Genomic DNA, 24,304 nt, shown 5'->3' on the forward strand with positions numbered 1-24,304 from the left:
TCCCTGTAGAGACCTAGGTTTTCTCAGAATGTCTTTCATTAAAATACCCCATGAATGAAATGTACACTTTCTGAGCTGATCTCAACCAGCGAGAATCAATACAGGCTTAGAACTAGAAACGCGATATGATTTAAGGTTTGTTTAATGGATTTCTTTCAGAGTCATAGGCTGATAACTAATTCAAGTAATTCCTAGATTTGGGCAAATATCCCTGATCACCTCCCTCCACAAATTCATGACAATGAAAACATAAAAAAGGTAGAGATTATCCAGCGGAAGCATATTTGTGTTCCTGTTTATTTACATGTTGGTAAACTTAGGTGTCAGCTTTTCCATAAGTCCCCTCTGGAGGTCTGTAGTACTTGGGGAAAGCCATCAGCTGTAGCATGTTGAAAGCATACTTCCTGCATTTGATATTCTTCAGTACATTTTCTATGCGGCATCCTTCTCTGGTGAAAGGGGAAAAAGGACAACTTCATGAAACACAGAATAAATAAATATGCTTTATTTGTCCAATGCAGAGTTGCAGCAACAGTCCAAGTAAAAATAACAAAGATTCAACTCTACATTTTTTTTTTTTCAGAAATGATGATACATCTTACAAAATTAAATCCTAGGCCAGGCCCAATACCATTATTGCCCTCAGAAAAAAGATGAGTAGAGTCCCTTTGCTCTTAACATATATTTAAGGTTTAATAAACTCTTTAAATATAATTTGCTTCACAATACAGCTTCATTTTCATTTCATAAATATATCTGCCTTTTTTATAAGTTTTCCACAAATGAATTTCTCAGTCTCTTTAAAACACATGAACATCTACACATAGCCCTAAGGATGTAGGTTCTAGGAATAAGGCATTTAATTTATTAAGTCTGGCCATATAGATTTTTAAAGGAAAGTTTCATCTCTATTTGACTGCATTATTTTAGCTGTGCAACGAAGAGGAAAATGACTTTCCAGACAGCCTGGTCCAAGTCTCAGCTTTATCAAGAGGAGCGCTTGTGTACAGACAGTACACAAGTCACAGGTGCTGAAAATGGGGCATCGAGACACAAATAAGACTTTGTTAAAAAGAATAGAAAAGTACTCTGAGAGCCAAATCAACCCAAACCATGGTTACAAACGGGTTCATTTAATTACAAAACATAAATAGCCATTCTCTCCAGAAAGTTACTTGACAGAAAAGGGTTAATTGCAGGAAAGAAATCACAGAACTAACAGGTTAAGATATCAAACAGAAGATTCTATCAGCTGATGGCGACAATGAGATCGGCACAGTGGAAATCAAGTCTGGAACCTCCCATATCTCTAGGACTTGTCTCAGCATTTCAGGGTTTGTGCAAATTCAGTCTTAATTTCTTTAAGTAAATTTAATGGGAAGAGGAAGAGGAGATGCAGAACGTCAAGCTTTCAGGATTCTGTTCTTTGTCTTATGCCAAAGACAGGAATTTAAAATTTCTTCTTGAGCTAGTTAACAGAGGGAAACACTTCTCCATGAATAAAAGAGCAAAATAATTCACTTAATGCATAGTACTTCTTTTTTTTTTTAGATTTTAGGAAAAACAAATAAAACACTTACAATTCAAACATCTGTTTGTTTTTAAATTCTTTGACTCTGAAAATGTAGAAATTACAGCATTGTCCCCATAATTTAAAGTCCATTGTCAGTTGTAGAAAAGAAAGGAGTACAACATAAAACTTATTGGTATTTGGCTAAAAGTAATGCAAGACTTAAAATAAGCCACACAACTAGCAGGTGTGAGCTGACAAGCAGCAAGGCGACGGGATAGAAGTGTCGAGAAGTTGGCTTGTTATCAGTTAGACAGCCTGTTTCAGGATCATCAGATTCATTCAGTGCTCCCTGGGTTTGTCTGCTGTTAAACAGGGAGGGGGGGGGGGGTGGGGAGTTAGGGGAGAAAAGAAAATAGTATAGCGTTCACACAGTAAAGAAACTCAACCTTAAATATCCTGAAATACAACACATTATCTTATATAATACAGCAGTTTCAGATGAAGATTTTATGCTAAATAGCCCCAAATGCATCCTGCGTATTTTTTCTAACTGGGCTTTTGTGCAAAAGGGAAGAGAGAAATGCTATGATGATATTCACATGGGTTGAATATGTATATGCACAAGGAAGAATCAGAGAAGCAAAACGGGGCCAACAGACAAGGCTACGTGAATAAAACTAAAATATGGATCAGCCCATAAAAATAATCTGATAAGTACATCTTTGGAAAATGAAATGAGAAACACAGTATGTAGTGAAGGAAACGGACGTGTCTGGCACATTTAAACACACTGTCTATTACTGTACCTATATAATGTATTTAAAGTTATAAAAATGATTTATGGAAATGGCTTGGTATTCAAAATGAATGAAACATCTGACATGTCATCCTTGGCAGCCATAAGACTAGTTTAACAAAACCTGACTCAGCACCCTTTCATCGGTTCAGCTCATAAATTATGTTGTCTCCTGCTCATCTTCCTAAAATGAAGCCAAATCTATCTCCTCTGGACTCCAGATCTGAAAAGAGATCCACGTTTACAGAGTACATGTTGAAAAAGAAAAGATTCTAAACTTCCAGGTTGTGTATTTTCTGTAAAAGTGAAAAATAAGCATTTGTAATTGGGCTTAAAAGCAGTTCCAATTATGGCACATCTGAAATACGCCATACTGAGGTAAGTTGAAAATACAAATTCTTTTCTGTGGTATAGTTCAGCAGTATTCAGAGTATTCAGAATTTCAGTCACTCTCAGTTGTCAAGGAGTTTTTGATCTCTGTCAGCTCCTCCGGGTTTTGAGGCAGAAAACCAGCTGTTGCTTGGTCTGTGAACAGGGCTGTATATGCAAAGGTACCTTCTACACAAGCAGCTTAGCATCCATGGCCCCCTTTCAACCAGTTGCAGCTTCTGAAAACCTCCTACACAGAGATTTTTGACCTGGTGTCGACCACATCCAGTGGCCACATGTGGACAAACAGCAGTCGTAATTATTTCAAACAGCGATCTTAGTTTAAAACACCAAATCAATCAACGCTGGGCTGGGCTCTGGTGCTTCCTTGTTGTTCGGTTAAGACCTAAGGACTATGGAGCCAGTGTCAAAGTGAAATAGAATATTATCTGGAAAATGAGTGGCTTATTGAGTGAAAGGGAGGGCTGCATAATTCCTATTGTCAGTTGTACTTGGTTACTTGTTTAACTTTCTACTGCTCACTAGGTAGGAAACATGCAGTAGATTTTAAAGTATGGATACCTTTGAATGTGACTAGGAAAAGCTTCCTTGTCCAATATTATCTCTCTGATATCATCTTCACTAACACTCTCTCCTGTCCATTATTAAGATGAAGGTTATCTGTAGCAAATCTCAAGTTTGTTAAAACCTTGGTTCCTTTCCTTGTTAAGAGAGAAGTACAGAGTCTCCTATATCATTGATCTATCTATCTATCTATCTATCTATCTAATCTATCTATCTATCATAATGTAAATATTACATTCTGATTACAAATTTAGGTTAAATATTAACCACAATCTATCAATAATAGTATAGAAATACTCTTTCTTTCCCAGTGGGACCACCTGTAGACAGGCTCTGGCTGAGGAACAGACAACTGGCCGACCAGTAAGTTGAAAGGATCTTGTAACCGTCCTTACTCCAAATACAGGGCACTCATTCATACCAGATGGCTTTTTTTCCCTACAACTGCCAGAGCGCATTTAATATTTTCCAAGTCTGCTTGTTGAATATGCCTTCCAAGTGAAAGTGCTACATTAAAAGATTCTTTTTTTTTTGAGGGGCAGTTTTATAATTGAATTAATTTGTTGCTTACTAACTGCAATCTCTGGAGATAGAATAATATATTAAAAATGCCTCTGACATAGTCATTCTATTATTCAGCTGAAATTTGAAAGCAACATAGCCTACAAGCCTGCCACAGCACATAGAGCTTGAGGCCCTGACTATGTCACCGAGTGGACACAGCTGCTCTTGGGGCTGCTTCCTTGCTTCCTGCTAAGAACAGCACAAATGGTTATTTCTTCAGGGCCACAGAGGAATTTTTCAGCACTTTGCTAGTGTCAATGCAAAGGATGTACTAAGGAATAATATTAGTAATTTCCTCCCTGGGAGATTATGACAAATAACTAATTAGTGGCTGCCTTGCGGTACCCCGATAATCCAAGGTCATTAGTTTTAGCCATCACTGACCGGTAGATCACCACGGAAGCAAATCACAATGTTGTCTCCACTGAAAATGTGACATGATCTGACATTTAAGGGCAGTTACTGAATCTGCAGGATAGAAAATGATTTTTTTTTTCCTTCAAAGACCTGTCAAAGCAATCACTTAAAATAGAAACGAGTAAAAGGAAATGTCTCACTCTTAAACACATCACTGCCTACACAAGGAGACATTTCCTTAACTAAAACCCAACGTGCGTGACTTGATATTTGCTTATTTCCCCCTCTTTTCTGTCAGCAACTACTGCTGTATCCTAGATCACAAGTCCCCCACTATAGGTATCCTCTCAAATCATTCGGACCTCTAAAGATAAAAGTTAGAATCCTCCTATCTCCCCCTGCTGGGTAATTATTCATGAATAGTGTTGTTATTTAATAGTTTATTCCTTTAACCACTACAGCTCTTCAAGCTCCCCCAAAGGAAAATTACCAGTTATAACTGAATTGAAAAATCTTTCCTTCTGACGAGAAAGCTGATTTCCTTCCATGCTAAAACGAGACTGTTTCACGTTTCATTACATCCAAGTTCGGAGCTATAGGCATACCATCTTGAAATGCTGAGCCAAGATTTTAGGGCCAGTATCTTACAGAACTTTATTTGAGTCTACACTCATCTGGTAAATTGATCTTAATAGAGCATCATGTTTCAGGCTCTAGAATGTTGGATTGTGTCAGATTTTAAACTGGCAGATCTGTGTAAAAATGAATATAATGTAGGTCTTTATCAATAAGAGCTTTGAGAGTGGTACCTACATCATCAAATCAGAGATTCTTCAGATGTAGAGTGACTTTAAAAAGTCTTCAAGTTGAATTACACATTTTATAGATGAGAAAACAAATTTAAAGGCCTTGCCTGGGCTTCTACAACAGCAAGTTGCAAAAAAGGATCCTGAATATGTAGTTTGCCTGGTTCACAGTCGGCTTAAATGATAAAAAATAAGAGAAGAATTTTTTGTTTTCAGTTTAGATCAAGGTCCAGTGTGAAATTTAATGACTCAAAATATGCTTAGATGTCAAATTATCTACCAAAACTTTCCAAAAATTTAATTTATAATTAGAATATTGAAAGTATATTTCCAGGACTTTTGAAAAAAAAACTGTGCAGCTGTTTAAACAGAGGGGAAATTTTAATAAAAAGAATACCAAGGTTGGGATAATTTCCACTGGCTTAGAATCAAGATTAGCCTTGGTCGCTACTGAATCACCAGCAACATTTAAAATGATTTCTTCATTTTAACTGAATTTCAGAATCTAATTCAAAATACATTAGGTCAACCACAGGAAAAGCCCCTAAATGAAGAAATTACTTAGAAGACATAAGACTATGTCACTGCTTGGAATGTCCAGGTCATAGAGCGTTTCCAAGAATCATAGACAAGTTTGCTACAAAAGAAAGAGCAGTATTATGCAAAATCACACTCAGAGGAAGGAGTCCTCCCCGTGGGGTACTGCATGCACTTCTGGACATGACAGTCTAAGGCGAGGGCTACTGTGAACTAAAGGATACCAGAGCATGGTCACCAGGAAGATGATAGTGGGCTTGGGAACCTGGCAAATCAGAAAAGACTGAAGGCTACGGGAATGAGAAGAAATCCATTGGCTTAGAGAACAGGAACATTTATAGTTAAGTGGTTGTTGATTTCAGATAGTCAAAGATTCAGTAGTTTAAAGTCTGGGCAACTTGCAAATCAATGGAAGTGTTTGAAGTAAAGAAAGAGATCTCTCATGTATCATATCCAATCATGTGATAGCTGCTTTATAGATAGTATCTATTCATTTCTTACAAACAGTCCAACTGGTTACAATTATTATCTCCACAGGCGAAAAAAGGATTATAAAACCTGTGCAAGTTGCAGACAGGGAATTTTTATCTTTGTCTGTCAAATGGAAAAGCCATATTCCTTCTACTTTATGACTGTGATCCTTTGAGCACAGATTTCTCACTACCTCTCAGAAACTGGCAGGTGTGATTTCTTGCTAGTTGCTAGATTAGATTAAGCAACTTCTAAAATTACTTTCATCTCTACCTTCCTGTGATTCTTTGATTCTGTTAAAACATAACTGCACACTCTAGAGATGCATATTTTTTCTACTAATAGAATAGGTGACAGTTCAATAAGAAATAGGGTATGGGGCAAAAATCAAAGAAGGCAAAGCATGTTGACACTGTATTTAATCTCTAAAGTGGTTCTTGCTCATTCTTATCTATTTTCAGAATTAAAAAAAAAGAAACGTGACATATTTAATTGTTTAATTCTCCCCGGTATCACTTTTTACATTCTTCTTCCAATTTCACTCTTTTAGTTTTACAAAGTGCCTGGAAAATAGGAATATCTTCTTGTCAGAAGAAGCAAGGCTCCAAGTAGTGACACTTTCAGATAATATTTAACATTGTTTTGAAAAGAAAGTGCAGATGCCCAGAAAAACAACTCAAGAAAAGATTGATGAAAGTGTTTTATAAAAAAACTTTAAAAAGGAAAAAAGAGAGAGAAAGAGAGAATGAATGAATTTGAAGTATAATTGCTTCCATCAGACCATTTTCAGAGAATTGATTCCAGTTTTGATCTTTGAATTTTAACAAGGAGAATACTTGGATGAGGTCCAGAAAGAAATATCATAAATGATTAAAGGGCTAAAGAAAAATGCTTATGAGGAAGTGTTTAAGGTTAATTTTGTTTCGATAAAAGAAGGCTAAATGAAATGTGACTGCTATATTTAAATGTATGTAAGACAGTGGTAAAATAATTTTTGAGGTATTAAATTGTGTTTTGCTCTCTTATATTTTAGGCTGTAGCATCAAGCATGTGCCTCAGGGATTTTAGCAATGCTGAAAGCAAGCGCTGTCTGAACTAAATAGATTTGTTGTTCTTTTTAATCTTACGACAGAGAATATGAGGTGTCCATTGAGGGGGCAAAAGGATCTTTGAGGGTTGAAAGAGAAAAGAGAGGGAAAGGGAGGGAGGGAGGGACAGAGAGGGAGAAGGGGAGAGAGAGAGAGAGAGAGAGAGAGAGGGAAACAGTGGGAAGAAGACAAAGGGACAAAAGTTGGTGCCCGGTGGGTGAATCCCTGTGCATTGTTCTGTGTCTGTGGCTTGGGGGGGGGTGTGGGGGTGTGTGTGGGGGTGTGGGGGTGTGGGGGGGCGGGGGGAGGGTCGTGGTATGGAGGGCCACAAGATGCATCTAGGGAGGCTCTCCCTAAGTCACTGGTCCACCTTGCCAAAGGTTCCCTTGTCTTGAGCTTGGTTTGGATATAAGGAGATGAAGGGGCTTAAAGATACCATAATGAATAGGAAATGGGCACATCCGCAGCAGATGACAGATACCGACAAGCCTTCCAGAAGTTTCAGTGCGAGATAAGACCCGTGGCAAGAGGAAAGCTCAAAATAATAGAGACTGACTTTCCACCAGCCTGGTTGGATAGGAGCTGAAATGTGGAATCAGGTTTGTTTAAGGAAATTATTTTAAAAGTAAACAAAACCAAACCACATGCCTTAGTTCGTAAACAGGTAAATAGGGTGGTTCTACAAAGAAATAAGTACTTAGATGTGGATATATACCTATAACTCATTTTCTATTTCCCATGCAGTGTTATTCGCCTTTCTTTGTACAAGAACTCCTACAGGATGACTTAGTTTTAATGGCTTCAAAATAACAGTCAGAGAGAAGAAACCAGACTAGTCACTGAAACATTCTGTAAATGTGTTTGTGGCTAAAGTACTGAAAAATATAAACAACCCTTGTCTCACTGCTCTAGTTTGGCACTCTCCTGGATTGGGGAGAACTTTTATACCCCAGTGAAGAGGAAAGTAACAAGCAAAAATATAAGACTTCTGATTCCATTCTTGATAAGTACCAGGCAGAGGATAATGAGGTAAATCCATCGAGAGCCAGATTTCCTGGTGGGGCTGTCCTGAGCTCCCAAATAAAAATAAAAGTCCATATATGCTCGTGTTGTTAGGAAAGTAGCTTGGGAAGGTAGCGGGTATCAGTAACAACAGATACCCATTTGGACACGTGTAACGGGAAAGAACATCAGCCCAGCTTCCCAACATCTATTTGATTAAGTTTCAATCTTCCCTTTTAAAGGCAGAATGTTAAGATCTACCCAATAGGATTATTGAGAGATAATGTAAAGGCACCTGCACCTACCACATTCCGAACAATAGATATAAGTAAATAGGTAAATAAAAAAATTCCCTCTCTAGTCCTCCTTTTGTTAAATCTCAGTTTTCGTGCAGACAAGGAGTTATCTTGACGAGATGGGCAGCTGCTCAGTTCCAGCTCTTTCTCCTCTAGTTCTCTCTAATGCTGAAGTGCCCCCAGGATTTAGGACAGCACACTTTACCTTCCTGTACTAGATATACTGCCCTTAGGCAGTATATAAGTCAACCAGTCCCATGACTTAACTATCACTGTATGATGATGAATCTTAAATTTCTCTCTCTACTGTACATCTCTTCTCTGAATTACAGACACATATATTGCATCTTCACTTGGATGCCTAATAGACATTTTAAGGTATTGAAGCATGGCAGACTATGCCACCCCCAAATATTCCACATTGGCATGAGGATTATTTTGAGCTAAAGGCACTTGAAGAAACAGCACGTGCGGGAAGAGTGCTCTGACTTCCCCTTTTCTTCCTGAAAGCAAGAGATAAAATTCCCGCGTGGAAAGGTGCCCTCTCTCTACCAGCAGGAAAGAAACATTCTTATCACCAGATATGGGGAGTCAATGCTGAGAGAATTCTATACAACAGACCTAGATGAAAGAATTCGTATCTTCCTTTAGCACCACACCCCGTGTCCCCATATATTTCCGTTATTTTTCCACAATTGCTTTTCTTTGTTCAACCTAGTATAAAAGTATTTAGGTTTTGACACTTCTTTGGGTCTTCATTTTCTGGTGAGAATTGCCATGTATATGTAAAATGTGTATGCCTTTCTCCCATTAATCTGTCTTAGGGCAGTTTAATTCTCAGGCCCAGCCAGAGACCCTAAGAGGGCAGAGGAAAAGTTTTACCTTCAGTCCAGTTTCAAGGTCACATCTTGAGTCCGCCTCCTCTGTCACCATTCCACGTCAGCTCCTCCCTTCCTTCGCATCACAGGAAATGACACTCACCCACTCTCAGACATTCATGTTAAGCACCTCAGTTCTCCCTGATTCTTCTGCCCTCTTTACACCCCACAGCCATCCATCCATCCATCCATCCATCCATCCATCCATCCATCGGACCACTTGGCAGCATCTCTACTGCTGCGACCTGCCTGTGACCCTCCGTCCTCTTGCTTGTACTAACAGAAGCCGTTTTCCTGCCTTCACCACTCTTACTCCTCTATTAAGTTTCAGTAAATCCTGATGTACCCATTTAGACAAATGGCAAAGCAACCAATGCACTCTTCTGGTCGTGTCCTGAAACCATTTCCCAAAGAGCTTTTACAGAATGAAAATCCAGCTGCATCTCAGTCTCCCACAGGGAGCCAGGTTTGCCAAAATAGCAGCGGTGCTTACCCATCTGCAAGGAGATGGAAATATTTTCAACTGCTCAGCACTGAGACGAAGCTCCTGAATCATAAAGAAGCAGTTCAGCTATACCTTCTTTCGCCACAATCTCTTGGGTTTCTCAGGTTTTTCAATCCCCTCCCATCCCTGCCATTTCTATGGGATTCCAGTCATCAAGGTAAATCCTGCCAGCCTTTTTCAGTGGTGAACTCCTGTTTTGGGTTTTCCTTGTTGCATCTGAAATGGATGGAGTTGAGTACGGACCAGTATCAACATCACCACCGCAGTATCAGTATTATTACACATTCACTTCCACCCCATCTTGGAATTGGACACGCCCAAAGAATCAGTTTAGAGTTTTTGCCCCTGGAATTGTCATTATCTTCTCTAGGAGGATAGGGTCTCTCTCTTTCTCCCCCTTTCAACCTTTTCCCATTTCTATCCCCAGCTCTCCTTTTATTCCGACCATCCCAAGCAAATAGCACAATGCTACAATTTATTTTATCAACTTCTGGAAGTCAAGGCTTATGAAAATCGTTGTGAAAGAGAATAAAAGACATTCAAGAATCTTAGAGTGTAGTTTTTGGATACAACAAGTGCATGGCTTAAAAACAAGTTACGCAACTGTTACACAATGACAGACTATAAAATATAAAATCCACCAAGGAGGAAGAACCCCAAGGTGTAACTCAAAGTGCTTTTTACATATATTATCACTAATATCTGCTTCAGGGATTCAAAGATCAGGGAAGGCATCTTAGAGAAATAAACTTTTGTGATGGATGATGAAGGCTGAATAGAATTTCAATGGTTAGAAATTGGATGGGGTTGGGGGGATGTAAATAACATGGAAAGGCATGGAAACAGGAAAATGTCAGATGCACTTGGGAATGACCCACAGTCTGCTTTGGTTGTAATGGGGCAGCAGGAAATAGCAAAAGCAGGAATATTAAAATTAGGATACTTTCTATTTTTGTAGCTTATCTATTTTAGACATTTTCTAAAATAAACACATATTTTGTGATAAGAAATTCAACTACATTGTTTTAAAATGATACGGGGCTATGTGGCAAATGTTTGTGTCGTCGGTAAAAACTTAGAATTCTCTAAATGGTGGGTGGACAAACACTGAGGATTCGTGAGCAGTGGAGGGGTGTGATTAGCTATGTACAGCGCCTAGCCGCAGTGGGCAGGATGGCTTGAGCCAGGACTGAGGCAGGGATGGAATAAACCAGAGACATGGAGACCAATTAGGAGGCTATTAAAATAGTCAAGGCAAGGAATGATCAGAGCTTGAACTTGGAGTGCAGGAGAAGGGTGAGGAAGTTACAGGTTCTAAAACAGAAGTAATTTGAAAAGTAGACTATATATTAAGAGTTTAGGTAGGGGAAGATCAGGGAGAGAAAGTAAAAAAAATATATATGTTCAGGTTTTAGGAGGAAATGCATTCTGTTCAAATATGCTGTTTTTTAAAATTTTATTTTTATTTTTTATTGAATGAAAGGTTCTTTAAGTTCTATAGTGCTTTACAGTTTTCAAAAGCTTCACACACGATTTCATATAATCCTGTAATAACCTTTTTTTCCCTCTACCCCTATATTGCCCCTCCCTCCTTCCCTCTCCTGGCTAGTGTGTTCTCTATATCTGTGAATCTGCTGTGACTCTGCTTCTTTTTTGTTTTAATCACTAGTTGGTTGTATTTTTTAGATTCCACATATAAGTGATATCACACAGTATTTGTCTTCCTCTGTCTGACTTATTTCATGAAGCATAATGCCCTCCAAGTCCATCCATGTTGTTGCAAATGGCAGAATTTTATACTGCTTTATGGTTGAGTAATATTCCATTGTGTGTATATGTATATGTACGTAATACGTATACACACACACCACATCTTCTTTATCTATTCGTCTGTTGATGGGCACTTAGGTTGCTTCCATGCCTTGGAAATTGTAAATAATGCTGCTTAAATATACTGTGTTTGATACAAGACTTTTAGTTAGACATTTATAATAAAAGGTAGGTCTAGACAGGATATATACCATAGTTCTATACCATACATTTGGAATTTTCCGGCAAAAAGTGGGCTAATTAGATGAACACCCATGTAGAGAGTATATGATGAGCAGAGATGAGGGCTGAGGGTAAAACTCTGGGGAATGCCTGCATTTGTAAGGCCTCTAAGGAAGGAGCCAGACAATAGACAGCAACGTAAGAAAACAGGCACAGATTCAAAGAAAGAGGATGTAACCAATGTGTCCGCTGGAGCACGGAGGTTGCAAAGTAACTAAAGGCCACTGGACTCCATAATTATGTGACTTGCAGCCTTTGACTTTCAGTAGAATCTTAGAAACAGAAATTAGTTTATAATAAACTGATAAATGAGCAGCAAAGAATGGGAGGCAGCATTTTATTCTATTTTAACTACTGTGTCCAGAGCCTTGATGGTGAAAGGAAGGAAGAAGAAAGACAGCACAGAGCCTCGAAGAGTCAAAAGGACTGATGAAACTGTTTTGGGATATGTGAGGTGAATATGCTTGGAGGGGCAGATTCAAGAAAATGGGATAGTTGGTCATCTCTTTCTTTTTCAGGAAAAAATAGATATTTATGGGTTGAGGACTAGCTACAAAATAGAGAGCTTTCAATGCTTATCAAAAAGTCCTTACTAAGTAGGAATCTGCAAATCAAAGCATTTCCTGACTCATCTGAACATGGAATGGAAGGTAAACATAACCTAATTAGAAGCTTCATCTCTTTCCCCTTTGTGACACAATCAGAACTTTTCACAATATATTATTAGTGCTTGAGTAAACAAATAAAGCTAAGATTGACTTTCTGATCACCTAACCATTCATGCCACAATAACGAATGCCACAACTATAACATCTACGCTTCTGGCAGTGTGGTTGGAGTAACATCTTTGCATACAGTTTTGAAGCCCAATGTCATGTAGGTCCCAAGAGTTTACACTTTACATTCACATACAAATTTCAGTGTATATTTCTCCTGAACTGATGCCTTTTCATATGGCTCTTTGGAATGAAGCTTTCCCATGATCATATAAACATAAAAATTAGAAGCATTTTATCAACACATATGACTATCAAATTGACTATACTAGTATGCATTGTTCTGCTTCCTTTTTAATTTCTAATACTGCTAATGACCTGTAATTATCCATCACTTGATTTTGTATCCAACATGTTATTTTCTGATTATGGCCACTGGGAAGGTCTTACAACTGGCTTACCAGAACTTCAGTACCTCCCTGGAGCTAATACATGATATTAAAAGACATCCAGCTGTCTTCTACTGATACAGATGGATGCTTCCTCTTGTTTTTTTGTTCAGTTCTGGGTATTTCTTTTCCTTTTTAAAATTGCTTTGGTACTAATCTAAGTTATAAGCAATTGGCCATGGATCTTGATTAATTTCCCTTTGCGACCTATACCTCTCAAGCCCCTCTAAGGATATAGAATACAATGGCATGAGAATAATATTTCCTAAGATATTTGTGATGAAATGAGTTGGGAAAATGCTGAGTTAAAAACTCAAACAGGACTCTTTATTTACATATTTATCCAGGGGATATTTTTTGAGTACCAGCTTTGTGCCTTGAATAGTTTGAGCTGACTACAATCTAAGAATAAAAAGAAAGAGGAAGGGGCAGTGATATAGAAAAAGTTGATGGATCCTGAAATGATAGAAGCTCCAAAATTCCTGGCTAAAGAACTTGAACATTACTCTCTACGTAGTGGGAGTCACATGACTGGAGTTGAACTTCAGGAAAAACTCTTTGGGAGGAATGTGTAAAATAGATTAGAAGGTGAGGGACCAGAGAAAAGAGCAATTCAGAGCTTACTGCAGTGGTCCAGGTAAAAAGTAATAAAGGTCTGGAGTAAAGCAAAATAAATACAAATGAATGAGAGACTATATATATGATAGATGGGGAGGTGGGGTGAATCAACATCTTGAACCTGCCCTATAAGAATGATAGACAGAGGTAGCAATTATAAATCCTAAGACCCAGGAGAGAGTATTTTATCTCAGATACATTTTTTTCCTTCTCTGTTGTCTGCTTTTGTAACTACACTGATGCAGATAATCAAATTGAGTCTAACAGAGCCATTATTTCTGTCACTTGCAACCATTTTCTGCAATAATTCTTGAAATGGCTGTGCTGTTTGCCAAACAGATGGCTATCGGGGAGAGTACAAAATATCACTCCGAGCCAACCATAGTAATGGCTTCGAGTCAAATTTCTGATTAAAATAAAAAATGTGTCAGTAGTTTCATTCCAGCAGAACCAAAAGAATTCTAAGGGCACCACAATTTCCTTTTCCATCCATTTGGTTTGTGCTTTGTTCCACATCCGTCAGAAATCATATTCTGTATCGACTCTCTTCTGTTCAACTGAGTAAGACACAGAGACACAGAGCTTAGAAAAAAAGGGTCTTTTTTCCTACTTTCCTCTTGTTTAGGCTCCCTCTGAATTGCTTAAAGCCTTTCTTCAACTCAGATTGTTGTAGCTAGAAGGGAACCTTAGAGATCACCTTGTCCAACCCGTTCATTTTTCAGATGAGGAAGCAGAGGCCTCCAGAGGAGGACCAGGAACTCATAAGTAGTCCACAGGGTGCAGAGCTGGGATTGTGTGCAGAACAATTAGATTAATGATATTCTTCAGTTCTCACACGATGAAACAGAACCTCCTCTCACACCCCATCCCTAACAGAGAGGAAGGAGCCCTTTTCTCATTCCTCAGGCTTTAAACATTGTGAGGACAAGGTGTCTGGCACCTTGTTTTGGGGAAATGCCCCCCGGGCTTGGGAGGAAGCAGAGCTGGAGACTGTCCATATATGACTCACTGTGATCTCACTGTTCCTCAGAAATCCCTATGGTACTTTGGTTCCTTTTTCTAGATAATTATGGCATAAAATTAGCCTTTCTGAACCTGTCACTGTGGCAGCTGCTGTTCCAACTTACAAACCACTGAGAATTCCAGGAAGGACGGAAACTAATGGATGGGTTCCTGTAACACTCATTCATAAAGCATCAACTAAGCTCATAGAAAGTTAATAATAAAGGTTACCACTTATTGAGCGCTGACTATTTCACGAATGCCAATCACTTAACCCTAATGATCTCCTTTAACCTTTACACCACTTCTGTGAGGTAGGTACAAAGATTCACTTTGCAAATGGCACAACTTAGAGACACTAGGTGGAATATCCAAACTTACACTGGTAATAGAGGTAGAGCTAGAATGTGAATCTGGTTCCTTCTGACTCCTAAGTCTGTGCTCTTAATAACTGTGATACACTTTCCTTTTCTACATTCTGCATTGTCCCAGAAACTATGTAGATTATAGTACCTGTATACATGGCCTTACAGTCTACCCAGGGCAGCCCAACATACCCAGAACTATTAGAGAAAAACATGTAGTATTGCCATACATGAAATAAAGGTTTTTAAGAAAATTTTACCAGTTTATTATAGAGGATAATAAAATGATGACATAATATAGGATATTTCACATGCTACAATATGAATGAAATATATGATAATGAAGATGATAATCCGATGAAGAGGTAATAGGGTGAGGTCCAGAGTGTCCCCAGCACAGGAGTTTTTGTCCCTCATGGAACTGGGGTGAGTCACCTTCCCAGCATTTGGATGTGTTCACCAATCTGGAAGTTGATCAAATCTCTTGGTTCAAGAGTTTTTATAGAGCTTAATTTCCAGCCCCTCCCCCTTCCAATCCTCTATTCTGTTGGTCTTTCTGATGATCAACCCCATCTTGATGCTATTCAGGGGCTCCAGTCTCAGAAATCTCATTAGCCTAAACTCTTATGTGCTCAAAAGGGATTTCTTTTTCTCTTTTTAAACTTTTAATTTTATATTATATAGAATTTGAAAAAGAATAGATACATGTATAACTGAACCACTTTGTTGTACACCTGAAACTAATACAACATTGTTAATTGACTATACTCCAATATAAAATGAAATAAAGGTTTTGAATCTAAAGAGTTCTCAGTGTGGGCTTAGGCTTAGGGTGACCACACATCCCAGCGAGCCTGGGATAGCCCTAGTGTATGCTGCCTGAGTGAGATGGAGGGAAGGAGAGAGGACATCTAGGTATTAACAAAGAAAAAAAAGAAAAAAGATAGAGGCAAGGATTTGTGGTGTTTGTTACATGTTTGCTAAATGAGAGTGTAGGGGCATGTATTTATGTAAAAACATGGTGAAAAGATGAGGGAGAGAAACACGGCATGGTCCAACAAAGAGATGAGGAGGAGATGAAATGACACTACAAGATTGTATGTTTCTACACGCTATACTTGGGTTTTAGAAAACTTAGTTTGAAAATACTATGCAGGGTAGATTGAAGTAGAGAGATTGGAAGCAGAAAAACCAAGAAAGAGCATATTGAAATAATCAAGGTGTGAGGCAAATAAGAAAAGACCAGGGTGGCAGAGAGAACCTGTCAAAGCCAAAGACATGTTGAAGGGAAGAAATGGCAGAATTTCAGTCAACAAACAAGTAATTAAGCCTTACATCACTGTTTATGATGATATTGGTCCCAACTTCTACATGCCATCATCATGGGCAGTGAGAGAACAATGCAGGATTGCCTAGCGCACTCATGATGCTTTGGGTCTAAGGGGCAGCAAGTTGAAATAACGGCACACGCTACCCAAAGTTTTTATACTCATTTAAAAAAATAAGTGATGGGAGAATTGTATCATATAGCACAGAAAGTATAGGCAAACTGAACTGCTTTCACATGCAATTTAACTTCAGCAAAACAGTATCATGTCATAGGAAAGGAATTATGCTAACTCAAATTTTGTTGGTTTTGTTCTGTGTAATTTGTATATTTGTTTTGGCTTTATAGTTGTATAAGTGCTAAAGGCATGAGGAGTTCATACCTGGTTTTATGTTTGGCTGTATGTTAGTAACATACTAAAAATAGTTTATGTCAGAAAGGAAAGTATATAATAATTCTTTCTTCTTAAAGAGGTCAACACATGACTCAAGTTTGAGACATAGATCTAATACAAATATGATTGTTATTTACATCTCTGGCTTTGACAAGGAAGTAGTTATCAGTGATGTTCAACTGAACAGTTTAAGTGGCCTGATGGATGGGAGTCAAATGACAGTGGGCTAGGAAGAATATATGGGATTAAAAAGCAAGAGCAGCACTTGAGACCATATCAAGAAGCGTATATTATGTATGACAGGTTCTGAAGGAAAACCATAAACTAAAGCAATATAAGCAGTAAAACCAACTATATAAGCTATGATTGATACTCAAGACTTAGTACAGTGTTGCACTTAGCTAAAATATGAGTTTTGTGGTTATGTGGTGAACATTAAATATATTTCTTTCCAGAAAGGTGAATATATCAATAGGCAGGAATTAATTTTATGGTCAAATTAATAAATGACAATTTGAAAGATTCATTAAAAGGTAAAGCCTTAAGAAATATGGAAGACAATCCAAGTGACGTATCTGATTACCCCAAATCACAAATCAGTTAACAAAATGTCCATGGATCATATCCATGTGCCATTGATTTAGGAGCAGATTTTATGACTTTTAGTCAGGTTGTTGAGCTCCAGAGCCACATGGCTAAAATACTGACTTTCATTCTTTTAATTCCTTCCTCTAAATAAAAGCAAATAATTCATTGAAAGGCAGTTGCCAAGAAATTGGTTAGGGGATCATGGACCCCTGACTTTGTATAAATAATATCCCAAAGTTAATCTAGGTATGAACTAAGATTCTTACAGAGAAACAAGAAGCTAAAATTTATCAGGACGCTTATCCTTCGGTTTTAGAGAATTGTATCCTAATGGATTCCATTTTAGTAAAACAGGAATTAGCTGTCACTCTCATTACTTCCCACTGGAGAAAGATTAATAAAAAGTAAACAGCTGATTGAAAGCCAGAATACAGATTATTAGCCTATGGATTCCTATTTCTATAAATTATTAGGTTTTTAAAAAAATTCCCAGTAGATAGCACCGTACATATTATATAGTGACTCTATATTTCTTTATAGGACTCTGCTCATATACTGGTAAGACAATCCTGGGTTTGAATCTGTCTTTGCCTCTTGCTACCTGTGTAACTTGGACAAGCTGCTTAATTTTGCTAAACTTTAGTTCTGTCATCTTTAAAATGAAGATCATAATAATATTGTCACATACAGGTTAATATGAAAGTTAAATATACACATATACATAAACAAACACGTACACGTATAGTATATTCAGCATACCAAACATATATGATGTGCTCAATAAATGGTAGGTATAATTATTGGTGCCATTATATATATTGCTAATTATTTATTGAATAAATGGCAATGAAATAATCTATAAGATCTCTTACTAATGGCTAATGAAAAACATACAATGTAACAAAGAATCATCTCTATGAAAGTTGCAGTGCACAGTAATGATTTTAAGAAAAGAGTATTTAAGAATTATTTCAAATAATACTTTGTTCTAATGATTTATACGTTCTAACAATGCATATTGTATTACTCTCTCTAAATATTTTTCTAAACTTTACAAATACAAATTTGATGGGCTGTTGGCCAGTTTGATTCTTTTGAACCAAAAGATATTTTATTTGTAGAATATTGCTTGCTTGCTTTTATTATTACACGTTATGGTGTTTATTTCTCTTATATTTCTAGTCCATGTTTAATTTAACCATATATATATATACCATATATAACAAAAGAACTGAGTCGTTCAATCTTATAATTCATTGTCGTCTACCTGAAATAACCATTAAATTCTGATGATTTTTTTTTTAACATCTTTATTGGAGTATAATTATTGCTTTACAATGGTGTGTTAGTTTCTGCTTTGTAACAAAGTGAATCAGCTATTCGTTTTCCTCTTTGACTTACTTCACTCTATATGACCAGGTCCATCCACCTCACTACAAATAACTCATTACAAGTAATGTTTTGCTATAATACTTTCAATCAAAAATCATTAATATATATTTGGATTTTTGTTCAAATATTTATACCTTGAATAATTATAAGTATTCAATTTAGATAATGATAATTAGAGAGGTTGGATGCATACTAAATTATTAAAATGCATAATGATTTCTAAAGAGAAATGATGTTGCTCTTTGATTATTAGTTTATTTATTCCCTAGTAATTACTTATTTAAAATTTGTTTCTCCAGAAATTGCTACCTGATTACTTAAGTATAACCCATGTTCTTCTATGTTAATAAATATAAACTAAAGCAATCACATATAGGTATAAATTAAACACAGAGGTTTCTTTTTCTTCTCTCTACTTCTCCTTTAAAAGGTACATATTTATAAAATAACATTAATTCTCTGAAAACTCCTACAGTCAAAGAATACATTGAATACTTTCATTAAATATCATTTTGAAAATAATGCCTTTATATTATCTACTGGCCAAAATTTACAGTGCTTTAATTGCCTAGTTTCCTAAGACAGAATTTCCCATAGTGTGTCCCATGAGTTTCGATGGATGTGTAGCGCTGGGTTAACAAAAGTCAAGCTTCTTTATAGTGGAGTTTTCCTAGGACTTCAATATAGAAATGTGTTGGGGGCTTTTGGGAGCCAGAAACATGCTAGTTCTTGGACTTGAGCAGGTGTTTCACAGGAGGTCACTTCGTAATTTTTTGTTAAAGTGTGTGCAAAGGACAGAGTGCTTCAAGGACCCAGGGGTTGGGAGGAAAAGGGCTGTGGAGAAGGAAAAGGCCAGGAAATGAGTGATCACATGACAGGTCACTGACATGTTCTTAAGCACGTAGGAGGGGACTGATCAGATGTGTGTTTCAACATAAATATGAATTCTACACAGAGGATGAGCTTCTAGAAGGCATTCTGGGGAGGGAATTTTGTGAGAAATGGTAATGCCTGGTCCAAAGCAGATGCTAAGTAGATGCCAACATTCTGTGTTATTAACAGAAAGGAAATCTGTGTGTTTCTAGACACTGGTGACAGTAGTGCCAACCTTGGTATCTGCTTAAGAAACACAAGAGATCCTGACTCATATTCTTTGTCCCAGGGGCGGGCCACCACATTGTCACCTCAAGAAAAGTTAAAATTGTACCTGTAGTCATGGGCCAGCTTCTCAAAAAATACTTTAGATATGCTTGAATGTTTAACTCAGAATCTACCCACATCTTTCAATCTCTAAGAAATCATGGAGAAGATAACCTACATGTAGAAAATTGTGGGATGATAGAGAGTTACTAATTAGCAATCTCTCTACCAGAGAGTAAAAATGATACAATAAGCACCCCAACTCAGGTCTTTCTTGTGTCGATTTTTTTTTACCCGGTGACATAAACTCCAGCAACCATTCCCTCATCTAGTGGAGGCTTAACTTATTCCTACTTGAATTCTGGCTTATTAAATGCATAAGTAGGCACAATCATTCAACCATGTTCACAAAATGTAATTCAGTGCTTTAGTAATAAAATACTAAATGATGCCTATGACAGCCAAAGGAATGAATGTGTCTTCCTAAAAGCCTAAATGGTGTAAGGGAACTATTTGGACACTGGGGAGATCTGTTCTTTTTTTTAAGAAATATTTTATAATTCTAATCAACGTATTGCTAAATGCACTTAGTGATATACATCATCAACCTTTGCCTTCATGTGTTTTCTTCAGATAACATCTGCTGACATTTTATGCATTAGTTTAGAAACTTCTGATGGAAATGTAGCTCTACGGGTCATTTTAAAAAATACTCTGATCATGCTATCATGCTGTTCCGTCATCCTGTTATATAGAAAGTAAAATACAACAAAACCTGCTGGCTGCCCTGTGGTCAGTGTAATAATCTGGGGAGCTCGACACTCTGTTTTTCATCTGTTTCTGCAAAAGTGAATGCCTTCAGTGTAGTATCTGGAAACACTGCTACTGTATCTGAACACTTTTATATGCACGTATGAGATAATCACTGCTGCAAGTTCAAGTTCATTGCAGTCTCATTTCAAGTTCCAGCTGGGAATTAAACTAAAATTGAGACTGAAATGGATTTTGTTATCCTTATTGTGCCACTTAGAGGAAGATGGTTCATGATGATAGAGAGAGTGATTGCCTCTGGGTCTGAAAACACAGAGTTTGACAGAGTTCACTATATACACACACACAATAAACTAAAAATCAGATTATTCCACTGAGAGTCCAGAGAGTCCCTTTTTTTTTTCTTTTATTGAGAACTAACTTAATTGTGGGTGTCTGCTTGCCTGTATTAAGGATCTGCAACATTTATTTTAATATTTTTTCCAATCTATTACTAAAACTAGTGCTGTGATTATAGGAGGCTGGGTAGTCACAAAAGATTCCTAAATCATGCTTAAATATATCCACAGACAGATAATGACATTGTCAAGTATTAAGTATTCAGGAAATGGAGATAACAACATACATAAGTGACAATCTTTATTAGGCACTGTCTGTAAAATAGGAATAGATAAAGTTCTTTATATCTGCGTTACCTTATTCAGAATGATCTGCTATACTGAATTTGTATGCATGCTTCACAATCATCTAATTTTAACTATAATCACTAGCTGAAGATTGCTTACTAAGCATTTTGTGACATAAGAGTGACCAAGTATAGACATGTGTGTGTAAGATTCTATTCACTAGTTTGAACTTTTTAGATTCTTGACTTGGCCTCATTATTTCAGTTAATATTGCTTGTGGACCCACTCTGTGCATCTGTAATTCCAAAGTCACAGGAACCATGGAGCTAACTATTATGTATCCATTTTCAATAGCACAGTGCATTAACGTTGGATTGATCGTTAAATAGACCACTATTAATACTGACAATCACTGATTTCTAAGAAGCACCTAAAAAAAGATTTAAACTCTGCATTCCTTCTTGTCATTTATAATGATATGCACAACTTTGCGGTACAAATGAACTCTGGACTTTTCATATGGAAGAGGCTATGGTAAATACAACCATCAACCCCAAATTCATAAAGTAAAGCAGGTCTTTGTCAAATAGGGAAGTTATTTTCTATCTTTTATCTGATTCTCATATATATTTTAAAGTTGATGAGATAATGCCTATTAAGTTCTTGAAAATAGTACAAGTAAATAGCAGAAAGGAGGCAATTAATCTACCCACCTGTGTCCCATTCACAAATGATTTTAAAATAAACATTACTCTATCACTGGGCTATTATTTCTCAGATCATGCTTTATAATTTTTTTTCCTTAGAACATCTTTGAGGAAGCGATTTTAGGTCCAATTTGCTCTCTATTCCAACAGCCTACAATATGTTCAAGAGACTAGTTACTCTCTAGTCCAATATTATGTTTAAAGCACTGCAGAATTCATATACCACTCTCGCCTAACAATTATGAATGAGATACTCAAGAGCAAGAAGGGTTTGAGATTTTAAAAAAGAGAATAGAAAAACTAAAATGAAATTCTATTTTGCAGAAGTAATATTTTTAATAAAATGGAAAAACCTTAGTCTAGTGTTACAACAAATGGGGAGGGTTCTTGCACAAAAATTCAATTATGATTATCTATTGCAAGCTGTCTGGCTCTAACACAAGCTTCTCCTCATTCTTGGAATAAAGGGTGGAGGTGAATTTGAGTAGTAATGATGTTTACAAGAACTGAAAGGAGGTCATCTAAAACTGAATCTAATGGGAGAAATTAGGTTTTGGTTTGTAGCACAGATTTCTAGCCCAGATATACTGTCTTGGCTGCCTCAGTCTGATGAAGCCACTTATAAAGGGGGAAGGTGCAGGCGGGTTAAAAATCATGGAGAAAACCTATGTATTTGCAGAGGGATAGGGGCTCCTAAACCTGGATACTTATAAAAGTCATATTTCTAGTTTTTCTAAGGTCATTGCTTTCTCAGAAGTCATAGCTTGATAAAGTAATCTACCTTTATATTTACTGTCAATACGTGCCAATCTTAGGTCTCTAGTAAAACATGCTGAAAATTCGAGAGTAATCAATAGCTTTTTTTTCTTAAGAAACATCAATGTCTCTTGTGGGTGAAATATGTTCTTTCTTAATTTACCTGTCTCATAATAATACCGAGGTCACCTTCTCTCTGAAGCCCCAACAATACCCCACACTCCCCTCCCCTCACCTCTCTGGAAATTACCTGCTCCCTTAACTATGTTTCCAAAAGCAGTTTATGTACAATATCATAAAAACTTAATCCACCATTATTTATTTGCATGTGATTCTCTCCTAAAAGGCTTTGAAGATTTTCGAGGACAAGAAACACCTCATATTCATATATATATATATATATCTTTAACATGAAGCATTATGCTCAGTAAATAATATGCACTCAAAAATTGCTTTCTTCTTTGATATAAGAGAGTACTCAGAACCAACAATTCCTTATAGTTAATGGCTTCTGCCATAGTGGAATAATGACCCGGAATAAAATGAAATACTTTGGTAGGAACAATGAATAGGGTTCTGGTCAACCAAGAACAGCCTGTAGGCCCTGTGCTGCAGAAAGAAACAGAGCAAAGAAGTAGGTCATCATCAGGCTGTAAATTTGCCTTTTGTGGTGGTAAACAGACCTTGAGGGAGACGCGGCTCCAGCCCACCAGCGGCACAAGATTGAGCTAGCTCAGGGGTCTGATTGTCCACTTCACTTCCCCCGCTTCCTACTCTGGGTGGGCCTTTATGAGGAAAAGGAACAATGCAGGTCCCTTGTAACTGCAGCTCCTCACTGATACCCTGTTCTCTTTGACATCATTGCTCTGCTTGTTCAGTGGGGGACTGAAGTGAACTTGAACCAAGTCCAAATTGTCTATGTCACTACCTTGCAAACTTGGTTAAGACTTTGTGGTCTGGTTAGGCAAACAATCAACCACAAATTGGTTCCAGAGTCATTACATGCTATGTACACATGACAAAGTTTTGGTTTTGTACCTTGCACGATTTTTCAATGTAGGTGTTTCACTGTGCCCAAAAAGACTGTCTCCATGAAATTTCTCTTTTAAATATTCATTTGTTTACTTATTTACATAGATGTTTGGTTAAAGAGCCCTTAAATTACCTATTAATTAGGTATCATTGTTTAGAAATACGTTCTGTTATAAAACTCAGCCCCATTTCTTAAAGCATAGAGAATATATAATGTGGCCACGATACTTATCTCGTGGGTAAGGCTGACAAGAATAAAAATATATACATTTAAATTTCATCACAAAATATCAATTATCCCAGTAGAGCTTGGGAGAAAGCTTGTTAGACAGCAGTATATATTACAAAGGACTACATGTTTCAATTTATGAAGCAGTGAGACAAAATTCTTTTATAAAGGTCATGAAGTTTATGCATCCAGGAACAAAGGGCTAAATATAGATCAAGAGAGACAGCCTAGGCTCTTAGAAGCATGGGCCTGGAGTCAGATGGCCTCATACCGCTTGCCAGCTGTGAGGCATTGAACAAGTCACTTAGTCCCTCTGGTGCTGTTTCCTCATTTTAACACTCAATCCTTAGGTTTAAAATAAGGTTTGGGGAAG

The 24,304-nt window shown here is 37.2% G+C and overlaps 1 protein-coding gene across 8 annotated transcripts in view; it reads right to left on the reverse strand.

The window, feature by feature from the left end:
* INPP4B (inositol polyphosphate-4-phosphatase type II B) overlaps window positions 1-24,304 on the reverse strand; it is a 758,305-nt gene that overhangs the window by 5,090 nt on the left and 728,911 nt on the right. For 6 of the 8 annotated variants that reach the window (XM_059922531.1, XM_059922530.1, XM_059922532.1 and 3 more), the window contains one exon: window positions 1,634-1,875. In XM_059922531.1, the coding sequence (XP_059778514.1) occupies window positions 1,701-1,875 (175 nt within the window). In that variant the 3' untranslated portion in view covers window positions 1,634-1,700. Of the gene's footprint in view, window positions 1-304; window positions 450-1,633; window positions 1,876-24,304 lie in introns of those variants that run through there. The other 2 variants (XM_059922536.1, XM_059922537.1) reach the window with 2 other exon arrangements.

This window comes from Balaenoptera ricei, chromosome 5 (genome assembly GCF_028023285.1).
Source record: "Balaenoptera ricei isolate mBalRic1 chromosome 5, mBalRic1.hap2, whole genome shotgun sequence".
NCBI lineage: Eukaryota > Metazoa > Chordata > Mammalia > Artiodactyla > Balaenopteridae > Balaenoptera > Balaenoptera ricei.